Source organism: Nymphaea colorata, chromosome 3, assembly GCF_008831285.2.
Source record: "Nymphaea colorata isolate Beijing-Zhang1983 chromosome 3, ASM883128v2, whole genome shotgun sequence".
NCBI classification, from domain to species: Eukaryota; Viridiplantae; Streptophyta; class Magnoliopsida; order Nymphaeales; family Nymphaeaceae; genus Nymphaea; species Nymphaea colorata.
The window spans coordinates 25989204-26002038 of NC_045140.1; the positions used below are offsets into that span (position 1 = coordinate 25989204).

General features: G+C 41.4%; 2 protein-coding genes across 2 annotated transcripts; one reads left to right on the forward strand and one right to left on the reverse strand.

Annotated features, from left to right (window-relative positions):
- LOC116251292 (magnesium transporter MRS2-1-like) lies at positions 1 to 3987 on the forward strand. The gene is made up of 5 exons (XM_031625461.2): positions 1 to 868; positions 2686 to 2814; positions 2885 to 3214; positions 3313 to 3360; positions 3580 to 3987. The coding sequence occupies exons 1-5, from the start codon at positions 341 to 343 to the stop codon at positions 3808 to 3810; spliced, it is 1266 nt and encodes a 421-aa protein (XP_031481321.1). The 5' UTR covers positions 1 to 340; the 3' UTR covers positions 3811 to 3987.
- Positions 3988 to 4401: 414 nt separating this feature from the next.
- Positions 4402 to 12226, reverse strand: LOC116250125 (uncharacterized). The gene is made up of 2 exons (XM_031623551.2): positions 12056 to 12226; positions 4402 to 4750 (listed from the first exon to the last, which is right to left on the reverse strand). The coding sequence occupies exons 1-2, from the start codon at positions 12189 to 12191 to the stop codon at positions 4659 to 4661; spliced, it is 228 nt and encodes a 75-aa protein (XP_031479411.1). The 5' UTR covers positions 12192 to 12226; the 3' UTR covers positions 4402 to 4658.
- Positions 12227 to 12835: the final 609 nt, after the last annotated feature.

A 12835-nucleotide genomic window follows, 5' to 3' on the forward strand; every position in this document is an offset into this window, starting at 1 on the left:
TCACTCATTTCTTATGCTGCTCAATTTCCTTCCATATCCTGCAGAAATGGGCGGCTAGTTTTAAGGAGAGGCGCGGTTTCTTTTAGTTGCTACTCCATTTTCTTTCGTTCTTATCAGAGACGATGATCGATGGATAGAGGGATAGAGGAGGGAAAGTGTGTAGCTCCCAAGAAAGGGACCCAACCAGTTCACCGCCTTATTGGCGTGGGAAAGGCGCCTTCTCCTTCCAGAAAAGGAGCCACTCCCAACCAGAGGGAAGGGGTCGAGGGAGCGCCCACTCGTCGCCAAGAGGTCCTTGGTTGAATGACAAGGCTCGTCCGCGTAGCCCCCACCGCCGCCGATGGCCTCCAATTTAAAGGAGCGCCTTCTCCCTCCCAAGCCGGCCACCGCCGCCAACCGGCCTCTTTTCCAGGGCCTCGACCTCTCCGGCCTCAAGAAGCGCGGGCATGGCGTCCGCTCTTGGATCCGCATTGACAGTTCCGGAGACTCCCAGGTCGTGGAGCTCGACAAGCTCGCGGTCATGCGCCGGTGCGACCTCCCCGCCCGCGACCTCCGCCTCCTTGACCCTCTATTCGTCTACCCGTCCACCATCCTGGGCCGTGAGAAGGCTATCGTCGTCAACCTCGAGCACATCCGCTGTATTATCACCGCGGACGAGGTCCTCCTCCTCAATTCCCTCGATAGCTACGTCATTCAGTACGTCGTCGAGTTGCAGCGCCGCCTCGGCTTCGAGCGTAGGAGCTTCTCGCCGTCGGCGAACAATTTCGAGGACGGGTTTGGCGGGTCGTCGCCGACGGATGGCCTGCCGTTCGAGTTCCGCGCGCTCGAGGTGGCGCTGGAGTTAGCGTGCACGTTTCTTGATTCTCAGGTACGGTGGATTGCCTCATTTTAGAAGTTTCAGACTTTAATTTCTCTCCTTCCGGATTTTTTTAGTGATTTTTGATGATTGGGCCTGTAAAGGTAGCCGGTGGATTCTTGTTTTGCTTTATTGCATCATGGGGATTTCTGAATACTGAATTATGGGTAGTTGGTATTTGGAGAATCGTTGTCGGCTGGTAATTGTTAGGTAGCTGAGGTTTGGGCATTTGAATTTGATGTAGTGCTTGGATACGTTGTTGTTTTTGGATATTATACCTCATTGTGTTTCCTTTTTGATGGTTAATGGTGCTGGGTAACATGTGTAATGTACTTCACGTTTATTGAATATCTGGAAGATCGCAAGAGTGAAAGTAAAGAAAAATGCACAGAGAACTCCCACCGAATTACCATTACAGAATACAAAATGCAACTAGATAAGCACGTGAATGTTGTGTCAATTGCACATCAGGAACTGTATAACTAGACAAAAAGGAAAAGAAGTATCCATCAGAAGTTCCGCTTAGGAGTACGTTGTCTCAAAAAACTTGTTTGTGGAGATGTGTGATACCTTCTCTATATGGCAAGATTCATCGTGATCATATCACCATATTGCGTTTCCTTTTGGAAAATGTTGCTACAGTTCCACTTGATAACCACAAAGCTTGATGTTGTGTTTCCCTTCCAAATTCAATCCAATGAACTTTGCTATCACTTTGCGTATACTATATGATTTGGTAAATGAAAAGGGTGATTTTTTAAAATATTTTTTTAGTCCAGTTTTTCATTGTCACTAGCTCACCATCCTTAATTTACACTATAATTTGCCAGCAGCCTAGAGATGCCTGGATTTGGGTTATTCTCGGGCTACTTCATGCTGGAAATTATGTGGAGGCCCCTATCCCCTGTTTATGATTATGAAGATATCCAAAGCTGTTTCCTGGAAATCATATCGCAGGAAATATGCCAAGCAAACCAGATTAGAAGCTTTTCTAGGTTTTCTGAAAGCTTTCGAGTTTGCGGTGTTGAGAAATGGAGGAACTGGGTGCCCTTTTGCTGCACACGTGTTCCAAGCAGACTGTGGTTGAGCTAGATATGTTCATCATCCTCAGCTGGATGATTGCACACACCAACACATCCCATAGATTCCATGGGGAGAAAATCTCTTGTCTGAGAACACCTTTCAAATTCTCAAAAGCTTTGCTTTCCAAAAGGGTAGAAGATGCCCTTTGCTTGCCATGAGAGTGGCTTGAGCAGGTTGATTATGAAGATTCTTTCGGCTCACTGAGAGGGCACTGAAAGTCTTTGGCAAACCTTTCGGCTTGCGCATTAGAAAGGATCGGCTTATCCTTCTTAGATGTCAATGACAGATGAACGTTGTCATATTGTGTTATTGGCTCTATCGTTTGATGAAATTTGACTACTTATTGGTTACAGAAAAATGCTACAAACCATGTAAGTGAGATTCGATTCCACTCCTTCACGAAACAAAGCGATCCTGCAAAGCAAAATAATGTTGGTTAGGCTACTAAGTGGCATGTTTTCATCAGCATTTGCTATAAACGTGGGGCCATCACGTTTCAATGTTTGAAAGTACAGTAATGAATTTAATCTTGATTAAAGAAGGAATAACTGGCAGCCAATTGTTTCCTCTATCTTGTTCTTTGAGCCTATATTTTTCCGTCATTCCTTGCTGTATTATTCTCGCATGTTACAGCTGCCTGACAATTCAAGTATAGTACCATACTTAGAATTGGGCGCTATTTGCAATTGCTAAATTGATGAATAATGATATATCAATGGTGTTGTTTCCACAAAAAAAAAAAAAAGGCAGCAGATCTAGAGATAGAAGCATATCCGTTGTTGGATGAGCTGACCTCAAAGCTAAGTACTTTAAATTTGGAACGAGTACGGAGATTGAAGAGCAGGCTTGTTGCTTTGACTCGTAGGGTTCAGAAGGTAATGAGCTCTCATGCTCTCTTCGTACTTTCTGTAAGTATTGTTTCTTCATGCCACCTTCAACTTGCAGGTGAGGGATGAGATAGAGCAGCTTATGGATGACGATGGAGATATGGCTGAGATGTATTTAACTGAAAAAAAGCTGAGGATGGACTCCACATATGGTGATCAATCCATGATAGTTTATGGCTCAATCGGAGCAGGGGTATCAGTCTCTGCTCCTGTTTCCCCTGTCTCTTCTCCTCCAGAATCTCGAAGACTGGAGAAGAGCCTAAGCATTGGCAGAAGCAGGCATGAGAGCATGAGGAGCACGGAAAGTGGCGAGGACATTGAAGAGTTGGAAATGCTACTCGAAACCTATTTTGTTGTTATTGGGAGCACGCTGAACAAACTAACATCGGTATCGCCCGAGCAATGCCTGCATTTTCTTATCTTGGCTTGTCACCAAGTATTATTTTTAGCATATTGCCTGACGTTTCAATTTAAAATGTTTTACAGCTGAAGGAGTACATTGACGACACAGAAGACTTCATAAATATACAGCTGGTTAGCTCTGATCTTCCATTTTTCCATAGATAACTAAGCCCTAACTAAATATAAGCTCCCTTCTGATTTACATGACTGGGCCGTGGACATAGAAAGAATCGTAACTGTGAAAATTTTCTTATTCTTTTCGAAGACTAGTTTCTCTGGCTGAAGTACATATCCAGTTTTTGCTTAGGGGCCATCAATGTTAACTTTCATAACGGTACTTGGTTGTTGCAGGACAATGTCAGAAATCAGTTGATTCAGTTCGAGTTGCTGCTTACAACCGCAACGTTTGTGGTGGCAATTTTTGGAGTAGTAGCGGGCATCTTTGGCATGAATTTCTCAATATCATTGTTCGATGAACCAGATGCATTCAAGTGGGTTTTGTTGATCACTGGTGCATGCGGGTTGCTGATTTTCTGTGGATTCGTGTGGTTTTTCAGACACAGAAGACTGATGCCTTTGTAATTTGTACAACGTGTGATATGTCTTTTCAAAATATCAGTGATATGTCTTCCCAAAATATCAGAAAAGAAAGTACACTATATATTCAGAAGACAATACCTGGCCTTATAGTTTTTTTTTTAAACTCTGTATATTCAGAAAATGATACTTGGATAAACGATGGAATTTTTTTCTTCTCCATTTGACAGGTTCCGATGGGAATGAACCAGGAAATTCCCAAGTTATCTTTGTGAATTTCATAGATTTTCATCCATAAAACAATAGCAGCAGCAGCGGTAGCAACAGTTACGACGATAAACGGATCCATGGAATACGAGAAGACTCGTCTTTCGTACTAGTAGCCGCAACTTTTGGCAATAACATCGCCTACAAATAATGTCACTACAGGCTAATGAAACACGAGGAGATTTTATGCTCGGTTCTCCGTAGGTAACGAACTAGCAGCCCTTCGAACAGATGAAGCAGGGTTAGCAGATCAGCATGGCCTAGCCTCCGTAACAGGTTAGCTAACCCAACTCTCAGTGTGTATGTGTGCGCGCACGTCTGTGTGTGAGCGGATGTTTTGCAATTTAATTTCCGTAATTCACAAATAAATGCACCTAAATGAACGATAAATTTGATTATTAAGAAAAAACTAACAGTGGTAGTGTCAAAATTTGACCATAAAACGTACTATATTCATACAAAGTGATGCAACCAGCATCAAGGACGGTTTAAATGGTAGTTGCTTCATTCTCCGGGCATCATAAAGATGAATGTCAGTTGAAAGGAATATTTCTTTCTGAAGAGCTGTTAAAACAACATTTGACAGAGGCTGGAGGCTTTATTTTGATTATTCTCTCGGCATGTAATCACTTGAAAGAAGATGCACTGGAAGAGAGTCTTTCGCTCCTTGCTTTGTCAGCTTTCTCCATATAATCTTGGTGGGAACTGTGTGTAGTGCCTACCATCAAAAGAAAATGATAATGTTAGACATTGACAAACATGAAATATGCACATCATTAGATAACATTACGGAAAAAAAGCAACTTCTTGCATTTAAGCAGCCGATAATGACCTCCCCCTAATCGTGCGATTCATGCCCTAGCGACTAGCGTGGCAACCGCGAGGAACACCGAAAAATGAGTCAAAGTTCATGAGGATCTCTCACTCTTTCCGTATGGGGTGGAAAAAATTATCACGTGGTGACTTGAAATGAGAACATCAGTTCATTTTGACAGAATGCCAACTCCCAATTCCTCTTCGCCATTGTTCCATCAAGATTCACGACAACGATAGTTTAAATTGAAAATCTGTCATGGACCCATAGCACTCAGCAAATTCTGCATCGTAGCCTTACGCTTCACTTTGTTCCAAAGCAATTCCCTGGACATAGTAGAGCGTTCATACCCCTAATACATCATCTTGATTTCTTACGTTTAGCATGTGTTAAGTGTCACCTAACCAAAACAGTAACCATCAGAAAATCTAGATATAGAAAAATGGCCTACAAGTCTCTCATTTCCAGATCATGAAGCAGACTGGGCAATTCAGCAACTTTACATCAACTGGGACAAACCCCTATTCTGGTTGAAGAATGCGTTAATCCTGTTACCTGTTGCCCCAAGTAGGTGGGCACTTGAAGCTCTTCAAATGGTTGTATAGGACACAATCGCTACTCTTTTTGGACTTTTTCCATATGTTTCATCCTAATGTCAAAGGCTTTCTCATTTATCATATACTCCAACAAGAAGGGATCTGCCCTTTTGATACAGAAAATTCAGAGCACCTATACCCAAAAAAAAAAAGGAAAAGAAAAGGAGAAGCATGAAGACGGTAAACCAGAGAACTTAGCATCAAACACGATGGACCCAACAACTAAAGAATGAAAATTTAATATGTACGTATTTCGTGTTAACATGCATACATGGTAGTCCTATAAGAAATGTTGAAGGAACGGCTAATTGCAGCAAGAGGAAAGTTAATAGACTTTCCTCTTGTGCGAAACTTTTTCCATTATTGTTTCCTTTCCTTGTTGTTCTCCTCCGTTCCCTCCATTATATGTCTGGAAGGGGAACCACCAAAAGTGTAACAAGAAAGAATGAAAAAGAAAAAAAGATGACTGATTTTGTTCGTCCGTGGATGTAGGCAGCAATAGCTGAACCACGTTATCTCTGGTGTTTATGTGTGTTGTCGTCTTTCTTCAATTCTTGATATGGTATCAGAGCAACACCCTGATATTCAGGTATTCATTCTTCCACTAGTCTTGTGCACCCGCCTGTTCATTGTGAGAAGGGTGTTCTGCCAGAAAAAGGGTGTTCTGTCAGAAAAACAGAGGATCGGTGGGGCATAAACTCTTGTCTTCGTGAATCCCTTTGTTCCTGTTCAACAGATAGGGCGAGAACCAGAGTCGTGACATTCTGAATCTGTTTTTTCTTGAATGTGTTCTCCCTTTTCGCGTTCTCCACTTTCGTTTTTCTCCTGCAGACGGAATCAGTTAAGGGACTTGCCCTGGCTACGGTTGTCTTGGTGCCCGCGATCCCTCTTTTCCCCCTTTCTTCGCCTGCTACGACGGGAGGACGCCACTGCTGGTTGTTATAGCCGATCGACTCCTGTACACGAGCGAGGAACTGGCTGAGAAGATAACGCAGCAAGAAGTTTGCTGCTATCAAGAGAGACATCTTCTGTGTATTGCTGAGGAGGACTCGGCGTTCTACGGGCAGGTTGAAGACGTGGGCTCCAGACGTCTGCCTCAGATTTTCTTATCGCTTATCGTCGCCGATCAAACGCCTGCTCACCTCCTGCAAAGGTCTTTTCTGTATTTGTGTTGCCATGGCATCCAACACAGAAGGGCACCCGTCTGTATTCCCACCAAATCAGTATGATGGTGGATCCAGCAGTTCGAGAGTAGAAAATCACCCTCTCAAAATCACAACTCTTTTTTCCGGCACAGGCTATATCAGTTGGTCAAAGGCTGCAAAGCTCTTTTTAAGTGGCAAAGGAAAAGTCAGCTACATTACAGGTACGATACCTAAACCTGAACCTGTTGATCCTAGGTATGCACAATGGGAGTCTGAAAACGATATGGTTATGTCTTGGTTGTACAATTTCATGGAACCCCAAATCAGTAAGGGACTTATGTTTATGGAGACAGCCAAAGAAATGTGGGATGCTTAAAGAAATCTATGGCTAACAAAGCAACACCACTCGTATCTATGAATTGCAAAATGAAATTACTAGGTTTATGCATCAAGATAAACCTTTTAACGTGTATGTGGGCACTCTTCGAGGAATGTTTGATGAAATGCTTATGTATCGTCCACCCACTATTGATCTCAAGATCCAACAACAACGTCTTGAAGAAGACAAAATTTTTAAACTTCTTGGTGGACTTAGTCATGATTACGAGCAGCTTCGCAGCCAAGTTCTTCTGACAACCCCGCTTCCGTCATTCAATTCTGTTTGTGCTATGATCCAACGTGAAGAAACTCGCAGAAAGTTGATGATTTCCAACTCTATTATATCCGATGTCCAACCTACTGAACATCCAGACAAGGTGGCATATCTTTCTAAAGGGCAACATCCATCAAGAAACAGATTGTTGTGTGAGTCTACATCTCACGATCCTGGGCCTACATCTCATGATCGACTTAAAAATCGATCTCGCTTCAAATGCACTTATTGTCAAAAACTTGGCCACACTCGAGACAAATGTTGGGACCTCGTTGGCAAGCCACCTCGTAACAAAGGAGTCTCTCAAAAGTCAAACAAAGATGACACAATAGCTCACTGTCACTAAAGAAGATATGATGAATTTTTTTTCTCAAATGGCAAAAACAAATTTGGTATCATCTCAACCGATCTCTGATGCAGTCAACACTGACGATCAAGGTACATCTTTTGCTTTCTCTTTACATTCTCCTATCATAACTTGGGTAGTCGACTCTGGCGCCACTGAACACATGACCAACCAGCCGACCATCTCAAAAAATTTTAAAAATTTTAAAAATTTTAAACCTGTTTTTACTGCTGATGGCTCGGCAATGGGGGTTGCTGGCTCAAGTCGCATGAAATTGCTTTGTCATGGTAAGGATTCTGAAGTTCTTCATGTTCCTAATATTTCTACTAGTCTCCTATTTGTAAGCCAGATTACTCTTACACATAACTGCATTACAATTTTCTCGGCTAAGGATGTTATTTTTCAGGACAAGGAATCGACGAAGGTGATTGGTAGAGGCGTCCAACGCGATGGCTTATATTTTTTAGATTCTCAAACATTTGCATTATTTAATCATGTTTCTTCTACTGAACAATTTGGTTTGTGGCATTCTAGATTAGGTCATGCTTCTCATAAAGTTGTTCGAACATTATTCCCTCAATTATCTGTTTCTACAAAATCTTGTGATGCGTGTGAATTTGCAAAATCTACTCGCTTACCTTTTAATAATGTTGTCGAACGTAGCTCTATATTATTTGATCTTGTTCATTCTGATGTGTGGGGTCCCGCTCCACTTGATTCTATCTCAGGTTTTCGATACTATGTGACATTTATTGATGATAAGTCCAGGGTAACATGGATTTATTTTCTAAAACACAAACATGAGGTTTCTAAAATTTTTATCAATTGATTGTGACTCAATTTAGTATAAAGATCAAACATATTCGTTCTGACAATGGTGGTGAGTACATTAATGAAGTATTGCAGGATTTTTTATCTCAAAAAGGAATATTGTCTCAAACGACCTGTAGAGGCACACCACAACAAAATGGTGTTGCTGAAAGGAAGAATTGTCATCTTCTGAATGTCGCCCGTGCTTTGATGTTCCATATGAACATGCCAGATGAATATTGGGCAGATGCCATAGCTACATCATGCTACATAATTAATCGTCTTCCCAGTGAGAGACTTGAAAATATGGCCCCAATGGCAATTTTGACACAACGATACGTCTCTGTCAATCATTTGAAAGTGTTCGGGTGCAAGTGTTTTGTTCATCTTCAACAACAATTTCGAAATAAGTTACAAAAACGTGCCATCAAGTGTGTTTTTGTTGGTTATTCTACTTCCAAGGAAGGTTTTAAGTGTTTTGATCCTACTACTAAGAAATTGTACATCTCAAGGGCCGTCAAATTCTTTGAAGATGAGCCGTTCTTTTCTACTTCAATTCATTGTGAGGGGGAGATGCAGAGTCATAGTAATCACAACCACAATGAATCTTGCCAACAGTCTACTCCCAAGACCTTCTTTCCTGTTTTTGACGGCTTCAATCCCAGCACCCTTCCACCGGTTTTTCACCCTGAAGTGAGTAGTCCTGAACCTCAAAATCGCGAGTCAACCTCCTTGAGCCCACAAAGCCAAACTATTGACAATAGCATACCTGAAGGAAGAAGACCTTCTAGAGTGACACGACCACCCTCTAGGTTTAGTGATTTCTATCCGTTCTGTTCCAATCGCTTACTCTAGTTCCAAACATCCCATTGAAAAACACGTAGACTTTAGTAAATTGTCAACCAAGTACCAACACTATGTCTTCAACTCGTACTCTCTCCGCGAACCTTCAACCTTTCAGGAAGCCAGTCTTGATCCTGAATGGCAGAAAGCCATGAATGAAGAGTTGATGGCCTTAGAGAAAAATCAAACTTGGACTGTAGTTCCTCTACCAGAAGGAAAGAAACCTGTGGGATGTCGGTGGATATACAAAATAAAATACAACAGTGATGGCAGTGTTGATAGATACAAAGCTAGATTAGTCGCAAAAGGCTACACTCAACGAGAAGGTATTGACTTCACAGAGACCTTCGCCCCTGTTGCTAAGATGAACTCTATTCGTATCCTTCTATCAGTGGTAGCAAATAAGAACTGGAACACTTTTCAACTTGATGTCAAAAACGCTTTTTTGCATGGGAATCTAGAAGAAGAAGTTTATATGCATCCACCGCAAGGAGTCAAACATCAGCCTGGTTATGCATGCAGACTCAAAAAATCTATCTATGGGCTAAAGCAGTCTCCACGAGCATGGTTCTCAAAACTCAGTAGGGTACTCATTGAGATCGGATTTAAGCAAAGCGCTGCAGACTATACTATGTTTGTCACTCGCTCTCAGCAAGGTATTGTTATCTTATTGGTGTATGTCGATGATATTATTGTTACAGGAGACAATGTAGAACAAATGAAGAAAGTCAAAACCATATTGCACGACAAGTTTGAAATTAAGGATTTAGGGAAATTGAGATATTTTTTGGGTATTGAAGTTGCACACTCAGAAGAAGGCATTTTCTTATGTCAAAGGAAATACACGTTGGATCTTCTCAAAGAAACAGGATTCCTGGGAGCTAAGCCGAGTTCGACGCCTCTTGACCTCAACTACAAAATCAGAAAAGACGATGGAAAACCAATTCAAGATGTTCAAGGCTTTCAACGACTAATTGGAAAGTTAATTTATCTAACCGTAACTCGGCCGGACATCACGTTTGCAGTCAACATGATAAGTCAAGTCATGCAAAGTCCTCGGTCTATACACTTGGAAACTGTTCATCGTATTCTCAAGTATTTAAAGGCGAGTCTAGGGAAAGGAATTTTAATGAAACGAAACAACAACCTTGAAGTGATTGGATACACAGATGTAGACTGGGCTGGAGATCAAAGTGATAGAAAGTCTACCACCGGATTCTGTACTATGGTGGGAGGTAATCTTTGCACATGGAAAAGCAAAAAACAGAATGTGGTGGCTAGATCTAGTGCAGAAGCCGAATACAGAGCTATGACTACATGTGCCAGTGAACTTATATGGGTTAAAGCGCTTCTTCTTGATATGGGAATCAAAATTGAAAAACCCATGAGTCTCATGTGTGACAACATGGCAGCCATTCATATTGGTGCAAATCCAGTGTTCCATGAACGCACTAAGCATATCGAGGTTGATTGTCATTTTATCCGTGAAAAAATTCAGAACAAAACCATATGCACTCCTCATGTTGGTACCCAATATCAATTGGCAGATATATTTACTAAAGCCCTAGGAAAGGAGCGTCATCAGTGGATTACTAGCAAGTTGGGGCAGATCGACATCAGCTCTCCAACTTGAGGGGGAGATTGTTGAAGCAACGGCTAATTGCAGCAAGAGGAAAGTTAATAGACTTTCCTCTTGTGCGAAACTTTTTCCATTATTGTTTCCTTTCCTTGTTGTTCTCCTCTGTTCCCTCCATTATATGTCTGGAAGGGGAACCACCAAAAGTGTAACAAGAAAGAATGAAAAAGAAAAAAAGATGACTGATTTTGTTCGTCCGTGGATGTAGGCAGCAATAGCCGAACCACGTTATCTCTGGTGTTTATGTGTGTTGTCGTCTTTCTTCAATTCTTGATAAGAAATTCATCGTGTCAAAACTGTGGTGTTTTTTATGATGAGCTCCAAAAGAAGTCTCAGTTTAGCGAAAGAAGAAAAAGGGATTTTTGCGTGCGGGTGGGTGTGGGGGTGTGGTTTTTTTTTTTCCTTGGGGGTGGGGCTTTGGTGGGTGGGGGAAGAGGAGGTATGCTGGGGTGATTGTTGAACCACCTGTAGTAAAATATACAAGACGAAAGTATCGGCCTGGGAATTCAAGGTTACTTTCCTAAGAAGCAAACCTTGAAATCAAGAACAAGAGGAGGAATTAAAATCATACGCCAATATTTCATCTAGTTCAACGTAGTTTTATTGCAGCCAACGATTGCAAATTCGCAATTCCCACTAGCACAGTTGACGGAAGGCTCCATTGGCTGCCTAAATCGATTTAATGTGTCTAGAACTAATTTGAGCTGTTAGAACCTCAGGTAAATGCTAGTTCACTTCTGTTCGAGTTGGTTGGTGGTTCGATTGCAGGAGACTGTGAACATGCTTTGAACTCTGGGGCGGAAGAACAATCCCACACACACATGTTGGCATATTCCTTTCAATCTCTTATAGATCAACAGTATCCTTCAACATGAACCAAACCAAAAGAAGAGAAAGAGAAACTTCGGCCGCGTTAGAAGTCGCAGATCACTAACGTTTCCCTTAAGAGAAATCGCAACAAAATTGTTTAACCCATGTACCATTAGTGTCTGATTCTGCTGATGTACTCCAGGAGAACTCTATTTTGCGGCGGAAAACCTTAATCAGCATTAACGCAAACGTGGATGCACGTATAAACTCTCAGATAAAACCAAGAAGAATAACAAGAAGCAGAAAAACTTAAGAAACCAAAAGGGGGCAACAAAGGGAAAAAAAGGAAGATGACGTAGAAGGGGTTTTACCTCGGTTCATGAAAAACCAAGGAACGACGAAAACGACGCCGACGAGGGCAATACCGGCGAGGACGTGCTTCTTTTCTCCGCTGTAGAGGAAGTGATCCACCCGCGCCCTAAACCCTCCTCCCCCGTTCTCCGCCATCTCTCTCTCTCTCTCTCTCACATTTTGACGATGAACATAAATATTGAGGCAACGAAAACGCTCTCGTGACCTGTTGTTATATTCCAATGTTAAGCCCATTCTCACCTTCTCACAGCCGTATTAACTCGGTGCTGTATCTGTTAAATAACTGCCCTTTCTTTTTTTCTTTTTATTTTCTTATTTAAGAGACCGGTTATTGGCCGTTCGCCTTGATGCGTGGGCGATTACAGTATCTTTCCAAACGGCTATTTTTTATATCAACAAAATTTGGCATTATATTTAGCCCCATTTTAATTTTATTTTTTACTTTATGTGATTTTTGGAGAACTTTGCTTTACCTTGATTTATTGTCATTTAAATATTTATAATATGAGATTCATGCATTTAAGATCCGCTAATTCTAAGTCACACTTCCTATGTCGGTAAAGGAAAATAAGAATTTTAAGCGCCTTAATTGGGAACATATTATTGCCTATATTATTATTATATGAAACAATTAGTAACATAAAAGAGAAAATTTAAAATGGCATGTGTAGACTTAGTTTTTTTTTTTTAAATAAGGAATTTGATTTTGTTGGAAGATATAATTGTAAATAAGGATAAAGACGAGGGTAGGAAGAAATGGGCGCAAAGGAATTGTTTCA

Bases quoted from the DNA above. Each gene is read 5' to 3' on its own strand.
- LOC116250125 (XM_031623551.2), bottom strand. From the start codon at position 12,191: ATGGCGGAGAACGGGGGAGGAGGGTTTAGGGCGCGGGTGGATCACTTC. The intron at 4,751-12,055 runs GTAAAACCCCTT...TTTTGATGGTAG, and splicing joins TTGGTTTTTCATGAACCGAG to GCACTACACACAGTTCCCAC.
- LOC116251292 (XM_031625461.2), top strand. From the start codon at position 341: ATGGCCTCCAATTTAAAGGAGCGCCTTCTCCCTCCCAAGCCGGCCACC. The intron at 2,815-2,884 runs GTAATGAGCTCT...TTCAACTTGCAG, and splicing joins TGACTCGTAGGGTTCAGAAG to GTGAGGGATGAGATAGAGCA. The intron at 3,215-3,312 runs GTATCGCCCGAG...AATGTTTTACAG, and splicing joins CGCTGAACAAACTAACATCG to CTGAAGGAGTACATTGACGA.